This window comes from Sciurus vulgaris (genome assembly GCF_902686455.1).
Source record: "Sciurus vulgaris genome assembly, chromosome: 7".
NCBI classification, from domain to species: domain Eukaryota; kingdom Metazoa; phylum Chordata; class Mammalia; order Rodentia; family Sciuridae; genus Sciurus; species Sciurus vulgaris.
The window spans coordinates 123,553,729-123,566,053 of NC_136467.1; the positions used below are offsets into that span (position 1 = coordinate 123,553,729).

General features: G+C 51.3%; 2 protein-coding genes across 3 annotated transcripts in view; both read right to left on the reverse strand.

The window, feature by feature from the left end:
• Nucleotides 1–852: 852 nt before the first annotated feature.
• On the reverse strand, nucleotides 853–4,765 carry ZBTB9 (zinc finger and BTB domain containing 9). Of its 2 annotated transcripts, none has more exons than XM_079148322.1 (2): nucleotides 4,549–4,765; nucleotides 853–4,335 (listed from the first exon to the last, which is right to left on the reverse strand). In XM_079148322.1, the coding sequence occupies exon 2, from the start codon at nucleotides 4,260–4,262 to the stop codon at nucleotides 2,823–2,825; it is 1,440 nt and encodes a 479-aa protein (XP_079004448.1). In that variant the 5' UTR covers nucleotides 4,263–4,335; nucleotides 4,549–4,765; the 3' UTR covers nucleotides 853–2,822. The 2 variants fall into 2 exon arrangements, with proteins under 2 accessions (XP_079004448.1, XP_079004447.1); XM_079148321.1 differs by having other exon boundaries at nucleotides 4,489–4,765.
• Nucleotides 4,766–7,197: 2,432 nt separating this feature from the next.
• Nucleotides 7,198–12,325, reverse strand: part of SYNGAP1 (synaptic Ras GTPase activating protein 1) — a 29,666-nt gene continuing 24,538 nt past the window's right edge. Inside the window, 3 exon segments of the mRNA XM_079148528.1 lie at nucleotides 7,198–7,404; nucleotides 7,406–7,489; nucleotides 11,141–11,231. Coding sequence (XP_079004654.1) covers nucleotides 7,342–7,404; nucleotides 7,406–7,489; nucleotides 11,141–11,231 — 238 coding nt within the window. The 3' untranslated portion in view covers nucleotides 7,198–7,341.

Here is a 12,325-nt window from a genome sequence, read left to right on the forward strand (position 1 = left end):
GATAATACAAGAAACAAAAATCAGGGCTGGAGGGTATAACTCAGTGGTGGAGCACATGCGTAGTATGTACAAGGTCTTAGGTTCAATGTAAGCACCAAAACCAAACGAACAACCAAGAATGGGTCATCACCCCAAAATATGTGCCCAGGAATTCTTGCTCCATGGACCTCTGAGGCTGACCCAAGTCTTATCCTTAATTTTTATTTATTTTTTAATTTTTCAGGCCTTGTCCTTCTGAAGGCTGGTCTTTGGGCCCTTCCTTCCATGCCAGGAACCACCCTGCATCTTTCCACAAATTTCCATTTTGGTAAGGTTAGCCAGAACCAACATTTATGCTCACAACCAAAGGATTCTGATGGCCACAGGATATAGCTACTTAAAGAATGTGCGCCAAGAATGGCAGGCAGGTGGGACTGTAGCTGATCCAAGACAGGGCTCTCCCTGGTCCCTTTCTTGGTTTGTTCACATCCTTACCACAGGAATGGGACAATGGCCTGGCTCTTTTCAGAGGCTGACAAACTTGGGAGAATTCACCTTCTCAGTCATAAAGTTTCATTTTTCATTCCCTCCTTTCTTTTTTGTGGGAGTGGGTATTGAATCCAGCTCAACTGCCAACTTGCTGGGATTACAGGTGTGTGTACCTTGCCCAGCTCTTTTCTTTTTTTTGGTACCAGGGATTGAACTCAGGGGCACTGGACCACTGAGTCACATTCCCAGCCCTATTCTGTATTTTATTTAAAGACAGGGTCTCACTGAGTTGCTTAGTGCCTCGCTTTTGCTGGGCTGGCTTTGAACTTAAGATCCTCCTGCCTCAGCCTCCGGAGTTGTTGGGATTACAGATGTGTCCCACTGTGCCTGGCTCTTTCATTTCCTTCTGAGTGCCATAACTAATAACTTTGTTTTTTGTGTTTTTTTTGTACTGGAGTTAAAACCCAAGGGTGCTTTACCACTGAGCTACATCCCCAGCCCTTTCTTTTATTTTTTATTTTGCGATAGGGTCTCACTAAGTTGCTTAGGACCTTGCTAAATTGCTGATGCTGGTCTTGAACTTGTGATCCTCTTGCCTCAGCCTCCCAATTACAGGCATGCGCCAAAACACCCAGTCCAGTGTCATGGACTCACACTATACATAACAATACAGTAATTATTTATCTAGCTTAGTAGTTGTAAACTCTTTGAGGGCCCAGTATTAACCACAGTCTAACACAGTGCTTTGCAGTGTTTGTAGAATGAACCAAATATTATACATAATACAGGAAGCTGGGGGTTATAAGAGGTAAAAATCATGTGAGCCAGGCACAGGGCAGACACTTGTAATCCCAGTGACTAGGGAGGCTGAGGCATGAGGATCACAAATTCAAGGCCTTAGCAACTCAGAACCTGTCTCAAAATAAAAAATAAAAAGACTGGGGATGGAGCTTAGTGATAAAATGCCCCTGGGTTTAATTCCCAGTATTGTAAAAGATAATCAAATAAATAAAAATAAAAGTGAGTTCACCCCTTTAAAAAACAAAGACAGAGTACTAAGTAAAAACTAGAGTATAAACTCTGAAAGGTAAGGTAACTTACTCAAGGTGTTCAGCAGCAGGTCAGAGCCAAGTCCAGGATAGTGAACTACTTGTGAAACCATCCTGTTTTTCCACCATCACCTAGCTGCAAAAAAAAAAAAAAAATCACACTTGTCCCTGCAGTTCTGTTCTCATCTCTTCCACACAAATGACTCAATCCAGTCCACTATCACTTTAGATTTCAAGGCAAAGTTTATTAGAAGAAATTAAGTAACTGTTAAATCTTCCTCCACTCCATTCCAATATTTATGCCTCCACCTCCCAACAGAGGGCTGTCTCAGATGTGGGAATGAAAAGAAGGTGGTGAGCTCCCCTTGCACGGTTCTCTTTAGCCTTCAGAGTGTGCAGTTGTGGCCCTGAGTCCCTCTGACCATGGCAATATGTTCAGAGTGGTGCTACTCTGAGAGCATTTTAGGTCAGTTGCCATCTCCTGAGTTCACCGCCACATTAGTCATCTGTGATCAATATACAAATTATCAGTGATCAAAGGTACAAAACAGGCTCAGGGGGCTGGGGGATGATCCTCTACTCAGGAGTGTTCTAGGAACAACACCTGGAATGCTCAACTTGTTGATGGGCTCGCCTACATTAAAAAAAGACATTGGGAAGGTGTCCACTGCTGAGAAAGCAAGGTACAAGCTGATTCTGGAAGAGGACAATAAAAATGTACACAGGAGCTGGGGGTGTCGCTCAGTGGTAGAGCACTGCTCTAGCATGTGGAAGGACTGAGGTTTCACCCCAGCACTACGGGTAAGAGGTGGCGGGAGTACATAAAAAGAACTCTGCTCACATCATTCCAGTAATGACAAGGGAAAGGAAAGCTTAGAGCTTCGTCTCTGAATTACTAGCGTTCCAAATCAAACATATCCCTCATTGGAGACCAGCTCCTTTACCTCCTCACGGAAACTAAAGAAAACATTTATCATTGTTTCATTTTGCTCTAACTTGTCTCTCACTAAATAATCGAAATTTGGTTTCCTCAACAGTATCAACACTACAAAAAGATAGTCCATGATGGGCAAGTGATCAAGTGGCCTATAAACCACTTTTCTATAGAGTGATTGATAAAAATCTGGGGTAAGAAACCTGAGCTTCCACATCTGCCAGGTTGAGATCTATACTCAATAATAAGGAGTCCATAATACATCTACTCTCTTGGCATGATTACAAGATCCAGGACTAGGGAAGGGAGGATAAGTATGCATCAGCAGCAGTGGCTCTCTTGTTCTACAATTTGGTGCATGGCCTCAGCAGTCACTTGTAAGTCCAGTGGGCAGTGGCCCAGCCCTGACCCTTGCACAAGTCTCGGTGGCGAAGGAAACAGGCATGGACACGGAACCGACGGCCACAATGCGGACAGGCGTGCAGGGCTCCAGCATGGGTCTTCATGTGCTCGGTCAGATGGTGCTTCAACTTGAAGCGCTTGTTGCAGATGCCACAGCCAAAAGGCCGAAGGCTGAAGGTCAGCATGATGTGCCTGTCACGTTTGGGCTTTACTGCAAACCGCTTTCCACACAAGCAACCAAAGCGTTTTCCATCTGCAGGGGGTGCTCCCCCTAGCTTCACAGGCCCATGTACAGCCTGCCCTGCTCCCCCAGGTCCTCCACCCCCTGACAGGATTTCATTTCCATGAAGATCCACTGGCTTCCAGGATGGACTCCCTCCCCCAGATGTTGCAGCTGCTCCTGAGGGCAGTAAGAACCTCAGCTCCCCATTCCCTTCAGTGTCTCCTCCAGGAAACACTTTGGTCTCCTCTTTTGTTCCTCCAGACTGAGTCCCACTTCCTGATATCTCCTCCTTAGGCTCAAAGGGTTCCTGCTTGATATAGAAGATTTTGGGGGGTAGTGCCGTAGGTGGGGCAGAAGGTTCAAGTGATGCACTCTCACCCTCTGGAAGCCTGCGGGGAGTAGTGGATACAGGTACTGGGTGGGATCCACGAGCACGGGGAAATCCCCCTGACACTCTCTGTGGTTGAGAAGTCTGCGAGAGTGTAGCTGCTGATCCCTGGTCCTCCTCTTCCTCCTCTTCTTCCTCCTCCTCCTCCTCCTCCTCTTCTTCCTCCACCTGAATTTGTAACACCTCTCCAAGTTCACTCTCCTCCCCTCCCACTGGGCTCTCAGTAGAAGCAGGACTCTCAGTAGAAGCAGAGGACTGGACTGGGGTCTGGAAAGGGGAAGAGCGAATGCACCAGCCTCCGGGAGAGGATGTGGTGGAAAGAAGTGCATGGTAGGAGGCTGCTCCACGAGCTGAAATTCCACCACCTGAACTTTCTAGTTCTCTAAGAATCTCTGAGCACTGATCTACTACTTGCCACATCTGAAGGCCACTGGCTACAAGGAGATGGGCAGGGAGAGCATCCAGGGGCAGGCGAAGGCGTCCTGAATAAATGAGCTGAAGCAGCCCCTCAAAAGCATCAGCTTCAATGACACTTGGCAGGGTGAGACGTGGTGCATCCCCCAGAAGCAGCTTGTCATGGAAGTAAGGAGAAGCAGCGGCCAACACTGCTTTGTGAGCCCTAAGTTCCCGACCCTGCACCAGGAGGGACACATCACAGAACTTTCCCTCTAGCCTGTGGCGGTTCAGGGATTCCAGCAAGGATGAGCTATGCTGAGGAAACTCGATCTGGATTGTCCGTGGGGCTGGGTTGCAGATCAGGGAGGTGGGTGCGGGAGGCAAAGATGTGGAGGTATCCATGGGTTCCTCGGAAAACTCCCAGAGGGTCAGGAAGAGATGGGAATTGGGGAGTAGACTCTAAGAGCGACCAAAGCTGTGGAAAAAAAGAGACAAGGGGTCACAGAAACCCTAGACAAAGTTTCCCTTGTCTTCTCAAACAACTGCTCCCCAATTAACATTTGAGAACTTCAGTGACATATTCTGCAGAACAGTCCCGCTCAACCGGGGAAAAAAACAAAACACCAACCGGGTTTTAACTTGCAGGCCCCGTGGGAGATGAGAAGGTAATCCTTCAGCCAAGCCTGACCTCGCCAGCCCCGGCCGGTTCTTGCCCGCCGTTCCGCTCCGTTTCAGGGTGCGCGCAGAAATAGGCTAGCGGCAAGCCTCCGCCACCCGGACACCACGAATCTGGACCGGGTAGCCTCCCCCGCCGACACGCCCCCACCGTTAAACACGCGGATCAGACTTTCCCGGACCTTTTCTGCTACCTCGTCGTTCCGGGCCGGAAGCCACCGCCTCTCCGTCGGATGCCGCCGCCGCGTGCGCAGGGCGGAGCTAGAACGTGAGCCAATAGGAAGGCGGCGCCCTATAAACCGCGTGATGATTGGCTTGTTCTGGCGAGAAGGGCGGGACTGGTAGGAGGCAGCTGATCCGCAGGCGTTGGCCGTTGGGGTGCCACAGAAGTCCCAGCAGCTGTGGAGGACCGGGAACTGGTGCTTAATAGAGTGCAGCCCTTCGGTCGCCCCGGAAAGCTGCGTTTCCTGGTGATTAAAAGTAGCACTCGCCCCCCCCCGGTAGGTGCTGAGAGGGGCAAGATTAATTGGGCACCTATTGTGTGGGCTGGTCACTTGCCCCCATTATTTCGTGTCCTCCCACCAACCATGCGAGGTAGGTGTTGTAGTCCTGTTTCCATGCGGGGAATTGGAGGCTGGCAAGAATCATTCGTCTGGCAAGTGGAGGGTGTGGAACCCGGATTTGCTAAGGAACCAATTTGGGTTTTGGTAGGAGGCTCGCACCTAAGAATTTTAACCAACAATCAAATAAACCTTATAAGGATATACGTAGATTTATACGGGGACTCTCATCAAATACCATCCCTACTCCTTAGAGCTAAGTGAAGCAGTGGGTGAGAGGAGAGCTAGATCCCTGCTCTAAAACAGAATAAGTCTCGTTGAGTGGGAGGGTGATAGTAGACAATGAGACCATGGCATCAAGGCAGATATGCGGCCTGGTTCAGGGTTTACTACCCCGCATCACAATCAAAAGTAGTTCCTGTCACCTGCCGGTCAATCTGTAGATCCCAGGCCAATAAAGTCAGTGCAGCGATAAAAGAACAATCTCCGTTTATTAAACATGATTTTTCTGTTTCACCACACACTCCAGAAAAAAAGGAAATGGGGCTGGGAGTGGAGAAATAGGGGTAGTGGTGGGGGATAGAGGAGGCTGGGAATGGGGCGGGGAGAGAGAACGAGAAAACAAAATAAAACAGGCAGGAAGAGCATCTCCCTACCCTGAAGGGGGTGGGTGAGAGGGAAGGGAAGGGTCGGGGGGAGGGGGCCAGGAAGCTCTGTACAGAGGGGTCGCCCCCAGCCCACACACACACACCCCGGATATGTACAGTACAAACCCCAGATAATTACAACAGCCAAAGAGAGGAGGAAAGGGTTCAGGGATACGGTCTGAAGTGGGGAAAGCAGAGGAAAGGGCATAGGGATAAAATTTCACATATTTACAACTTTTATATAAGTATAAATTTGGCCCCGGCTGGGTGTATGTGTGTAGTGGGATGGGATTGAAGGGGAACTGTCCATACAAAAGAAAGAAGGGTGGAGTCTGGGAAGTGTCTCAATACCAAACGCAAGAAGGGATGAGGGGGGCAAGGCTGAGTAGGGGACAGCAGTCAGGGAGGAGGGGGTGCCAGGGAGGGACTTCTCCCCTCCCACGGCCTACCCACCCCAAACCCCATCCATCCTACCTCCCCTATCCCGCCAGAGAGCTATGTACAGAGAAACACCGAAAAATTGTGGAGCTGGCGGGAGGGAGGGAGGTGAAAGGAGATTGGGGCGGGGAGGATGAGAGGGAAGCCCAGCCCTGTCCTACCTCCCCACGGGGACAGAGTCATGAAAGGGGGCCCCCAACACCCCTCCTCCAACACAGGTCCCCCCACCCTGGAGGAGAGAGACATGGCTTTTCCTAGAGTAAGTTCCCCCCTCCCCCTGGGAGTAGAGACCAAGAGAGAGGGGAGGGGCAGGGGACTGTGTGTGTCAGGGTAGGGCAGATGAATCAATCTGTCCTCCCCAACACACACACCCTCCTAAACCCTAACCCCTCACCCTAACCTCAATTCCACCCCACCCCAACACACTGGGGGAGGGGGGGGCATAGGCCCCCTCACCCCGCTCTGGGACCAGCCGAGAGCAGATCAGGTGTGGGAAGAAGGGGAGATAGCTCCCATTCCCCCCTTGCCGCCCCCTCCCTGCCCCGGAGGCCCCCTCCACCCCATCTGGGTTCTGGGTGGGGAGGGAATAAATTTAAGAGTGGTAGGAGGAGTAGGAGTTTGTGCGTGCTGAGCCCCCCCAGACGCTCCTGAGAAATCAAGGGGTAATAGGGCCCCCTCACCCGGGGTCCCCTCCCCATAACAAGGGGGACAGGGGAGGCCAAAAATGGGGCGGTGGAAAGGAGTTAGATTGTCAGCTCTGGTTACTGCTAAAAAATCACCCTGAAGTTGAAAGTTTGGAGGTGCCACACCCCCAGGGTGGGGGTGAGGGTCTGTCCCCCAGTGCTCAGGGGAACGATGAGGCAGAGGATGGGGATAGCACCCCGGAGTGAAGGGGGTCTGTGTGGGTTAGGAGGTGTCCTGGGGCATGGGTCCCTGGGGGTCAGAGAGGGGGCAGCACCCCGACAGGAAGGCAGAGAGGGCGGCTGAGGGTTCCCACTCTCCCTCCTAGAAATGGTGCAGTGGGGGTGGGGGATCTGTGACCCCCAAGGAGGCATTCAGGGAGGCAATCCCACTGTCCCTCGGTGACGTCCAGTCCTGGTAGTTGGTGCTGTTCCAGGGTGGGGTGCACAGGGAAGGAGGAAGTCTGTGATGCTGGGTGGGCTAGTGGTCTGCGGTGTTTCGGAACTCGCCGTTCTCCGTGATCTGCAGCCGGGGTGGGGGGGGGCGGGGCTGGGGGGGCCAGGCCGTTCCAAGGTGGGGCCAGCGTCACACGCGGGTTTGTTGGACCCAAGGGGGGAAGCTGCCTCTCCTGCAAGATACCAAAGAGGAGAGCGCGGACTTATTGAGACGCTTCGCAGGGGCCTGGATGCCAGACCCCTTTCAGTGACCTCCCCACTAGCCAACCCACTCCATAAGCCATGTCCACCTCCTCCTCCTCCCAGGACAGTCCCCACCATCCTCCTGTTTGTTTCTCACCTGTAGGATCCTCTGGGATCAGGGAGACACTCATTTCCCAGATTCCTAACAGGGGCCTTCAAGCCTTCAACCCAGAGTATCACACCAGGAAACCAGCTCAAAAGCAGCAAGCTCCCACCTCACCCCCAACCTAACTCCGCTAGCTTCACCTATAGTTCCCCTCCCAGCCCACCCTCCTCCTCTTGGAACCCCCTCCCAGTCCACCCCCAGCCTCAGGTAGGAATTTTGTATGGAGGAACCAAGGGAGGCAGTACAGCAAAACCTCATTAATCCAAACCCCTGTGGACTTGGAATTTTTTCATAATTTGAACAAAAACTGGGCTTGAGTTTTCCTTTATCTGTGAAGAAAGGGTGGGCTAAGCAAATTAGTGGTGGAAATGTGTCTGTGGGAGGGGATATTTAACCTATACCAGCAAACAAACTTTTCATTCCTATCTATTCATTAAGGCATGCTTCCCTGAGGGCCTTGTTCACCGAGTTCTACTTACTGTATATATTTTGAAGACATGCATTTCATTAAATAGACACTGTCATTCAGATTTGTCACTTATTCAGAGTGGCCATCTTCTCAAATATAACATCCCAAATTAGAGAGGTTTAACTGTACTGGGGGGAAAGGAAGGGGATTCAGGGAAGTGATGTGGGAAGGGAAAATCTTGTGGGAGGGCTGCCTCTCTCACACACTTGGCGGAAATGACTAGGAGCTTCTGCAGAGACGCAGCATGCCCCAATCTCTTCATCCCCAGGAAGCAGTAACTGGCTCCATTCCTTTCCACCCCCACCTTCCTTTCAGTTCTCCCTGGGATCCCAGTTGGAGGGTGAGGGGTGCCTGACCCTACTCCCACCCAGGTCCTGTTCTCATCACCTCCTACTGCTTCTGGACCAACTTCTGGTTCCTGCCCTCAGCCCCACCTCCTGTTCCTCTGCTGGGAGAGAAGAAAAAAGCCACCTGAATTCCCCCACACCTCTGGGTCATTCATCTGCCTTTTTAAAATTTGTGCTCAAAGCTGGTTTTTAAATTAATGGCTGATTTGCAGAGGGACCAATACCTACAAGTGCTTTAGAAAAATCATACATATTACTTTCTTGGCCACAGAACATTTAGGCCTGGCAGCATAGCTATGTGACCAAATCTCCAAAGGATACCAGTAGAGAGTTCCAGATCAGCTTCCTTCCATCCCAGGATCCAGGACTCACCTCTCAGGTCACCCAAACCCCAATCTTAGACAAAGCTTCCCTCTTACTTGACTGGTATCTCACACTGCCAGTCAGTGGGAGAGGAAATTTCGTGTGGTAGGGTAGCTTGAGTATGGCGGGAGAGCAGGGAAAGGAATCCTCAGATTTCCTTCCCTCTGCTTGTCTGCTGGTGACAGCACATGGGCAAGCCCCCTACACCCCCATGGACCCAAATTTAGAAAGGAGATAAATTAGGGTGCCATTATTCATTTTACAAAAGAATTCACTGCAGGAGTCCTTTAAATGGCAAGGTCCCCTGGTGCCTTTTAGCATCCGTTTACAGATCACTAACTACTTTGACAAGAGAGGCTGGGCAGGCAGAGAGTTAAAATTACAATGCGAGGAGCCGCTGCCCACTGCAGATCAATCCCACAAAAATAACGCGTCTCAGAAATGATGTCTGTGGCTGACAGGTTCCCATTTACTAGCTTTTTAGGTATGACTGTGTGTCCAGTAGGCCACTGGGTGGCAGGAGATGGGGGGAGTGAGTAGCATTAGCAACCCAGGATGTGAGCTCTGACAGGAATAGAGGTTATTTAATATGCTGTTCCTATCACCTCTGCCTAGGAAAGAACATGGCCACTGAGCCCATGATGTGATCTAAGATGTCTCACTCTCCAAACTCCCAGGCCACAAGGGCAGTCCACGTCCTAACATCTGTCCAAGTTTCCTTGCTCCTTCTTGTTCCACCCACCCTGCCTACTATCAGGATACCTCAACAGCCTTTTCCAGGACCCCTCAAAGTCCCCCTGAGTTAAGTGCCCACTCCCAATTCCCACCCAGCTGGGGACTAACATGAACCCCAAATGCCTTCTACCTCACAGGTATAAGGGAGGAAGAGAGTGAGAGGAGAGGAGTGGGAAGAAGGAGTGGGTAGAGAACCAGGGTTAGGGAAGGAAGAGGAAATCCCAACCTACCTGCTGCAATCGGCACAGCCCCTATAGCCAACGTCCCCCAACCCAGCATCACCTCCACCCCATTAATAAAATCCAACCCCCAAGGACGCTCTGGTGAAATGGGGGGTGACAGACATACACTGGAGAGGTAGAGGAAGAGGAGGGTGCAGAGTCAGGAGGAGGCTGGGAAAGGTAGGTCTGGAGGAAAGGGGTGTGACCTGTGAATGTGCTGGGTCTGTGGAGGGTCAAACTATTGCTAAGGCCTCCTGGGGCAGTTGCAGGGAGGTGTCAGCATGTGGACTCTGAGTGGTATACCTTGGGAGATGGGTCTGTGCAGAAGTGTCAGGAGGGTGGGGTCTGTGGAGGTTCTCTGGGGGTGGAGGGCAGCAGTGAGGGGGGAGAGGCACTGAAGAGTGGAGGGGGTAGGCTTCACGACCAACCTGCAGTGGTCCGGAGTCACCTCCCCCTGTGTCCTCCGCCAGTTGTCAAAGCGGAACCAGGAGAATTACCTGATGAGGAGCTGCAGGGGGAGAGAGTGGGGTCATGGGGTCAGGAGCCTTGGTGGTAGGGGTGGAGAGGCCTGGTGGTCAGAGCAGAGGAAGGAGGAGTATGGGTACGAAAGAGCAGAATTTTGGAAAAGCAATGGGTAAGGTGTGGAAGGGAACCTCAGGCTCACCATAACTGGTGAGCAAAGGGTGGTGGCAGGGAGCTGGAGGGTGAGTTAGGCATGAGGTCCAAGTGGGAGGAAGGCAAAGGGAGGCTGGACTTAAAACACTGAGGGACTGGGGTGGGGTGGGGGTTAGCAGGGAGGCCTTCAAGATCTGAGGAAGAGGAGGCTTTGCAGAAGCTGCCCAAGGAGTCAGAATGGGGAGCCAGGAGAACAAAGGTGTTAGGGAAGTCTCCAGGGCCTGGGGAAACTACCACTCAGACTGCCCTGTGCTCCATTCTAGCAAAGAGCAACTTCTAGCCCTTCTTGCCCAAGAAGAGTTCAGAGGAAAATAAACTCCTGCCTTCAACAGGGCAAACAATGGGCAGGGCTTCTAGGAACTGGGAGGGGTCTAGGGGCAGAAAGGGTGAGGATCTAGCAGGAGGTCCTGAGCCACAGACAGGAGTGGGAAGATGGGGCAGGAAGGTACAGGGGTGGGGCTGACACTGCCAGGAGTGACAAAGGCATAGACGATGGGATGAAGATGGGTCACTTGGGGGCTGCATGGAGTGGCCAGTAGACAAACGGAGGACAATGAGAGACAAATGGTGATGGGGCTGGGGTGGCTGGTGCAGTGAGAGCACAAAGGACAGTGGGATGGATGGGGATGGGACACGGAGAAGATAAATGACATTGTAATTTCCACCTGAGCGTCGAGCAGCCTCTTCTTCGGTTCAGGCAGCGGCTCAGCCATGGCGGGGTGGTCCCGGCGCAGCTCCTCCTCCACCAGCATCAGCCTGAAGGGACGGGCTTCAGTGGGGTTAGTGGCGGGCACAGGCTTGGAGCCTGTCAATGGAACTCCTGATCCTGGGAAACCCCTGCAGCTCTCTGGAAAAGCCTGTCTTCCTTCTCCCCTTCTTAAAATCCCTCCATTGTCATGAATCAAAAGATTCCCTGTCACTCAGGGTGCTACTCTCCTCCTTCTCTCAGGGACCCTCATATCTCTGTGGTGAAGGTAGCTTTCTGTGCCTTCAAAGACCTCTAGCACCCAGACACCCTCAGCCCCCTTCCCAATGGGGACAGCAGTACCACTCCCTTAGAACCTTTGTGGCTGAAGACCAGGCTTCTGTGACCCCCATGCCACTTCAGTGAACCTAGACCATCTCCAGTGGCAGTCCTTAGAGTACCTCCTAGCCCAGGAGGAGTCCCTACTATCCTTATCATTCCTAGCATCTCCCTGCCTTTCAAGGTTCTCTTTCATAAATGATATCAATTATCATTTATACTAGAACAGTGATTTCAAAAAATGTTTCCGGTCAAGAAGCCCTTTTATTCCAGTTTCTTCTAAGTCTTATGCAGAAATACATTTGTAATGGGCTGGGTCTGTAGCTCTGGTAGAGCACTTGCCTAGCACCTGTAAGGCACTGAGTTCAATCCTTAGCACCACATAAAAATAAATGAATAAAATAAAGGCATGCTATCCATCTACAAAAAAAAAAAAAAAAAAAATTCAATTAAAAAAAAAATACATTTGTAGTGGATCAAAATGGAGCTGGCTCTGGTTTGGAATAACATCTGATCCCCTTGCTGAGACACCTCTTTTGGAGTCCAGGGCTTGGTGAAGCAGTTAAAAAAATGCACAGGCTAAATGGCCCTTTCTGATGGCATACCTTACCAAGGCTAGAAAGGGAGGCTGTGCCCAAGATGGGCGTGTTCAGGGGCTCCTCTGGCTAGGAATCCCTGCTCAGCTTTGGGGTGAATCTCACAGGCTGGATTGAGAATAACCAATCAGGGAGACTTGACCCAGGTTCTGTCTAAACACAGTGATGGTTGGACAGTAACTGCCATATTCTCCAAGGACTTCAAAAGTACAGTACTAGAAGAAATGTCA

Coding starts and splice junctions, on each gene's coding strand:
- ZBTB9 (XM_079148322.1), bottom strand. CDS start 4,262: ATGGATACCTCCACATCTTTGCCTCCCGCACCCACCTCCCTGATCTGC.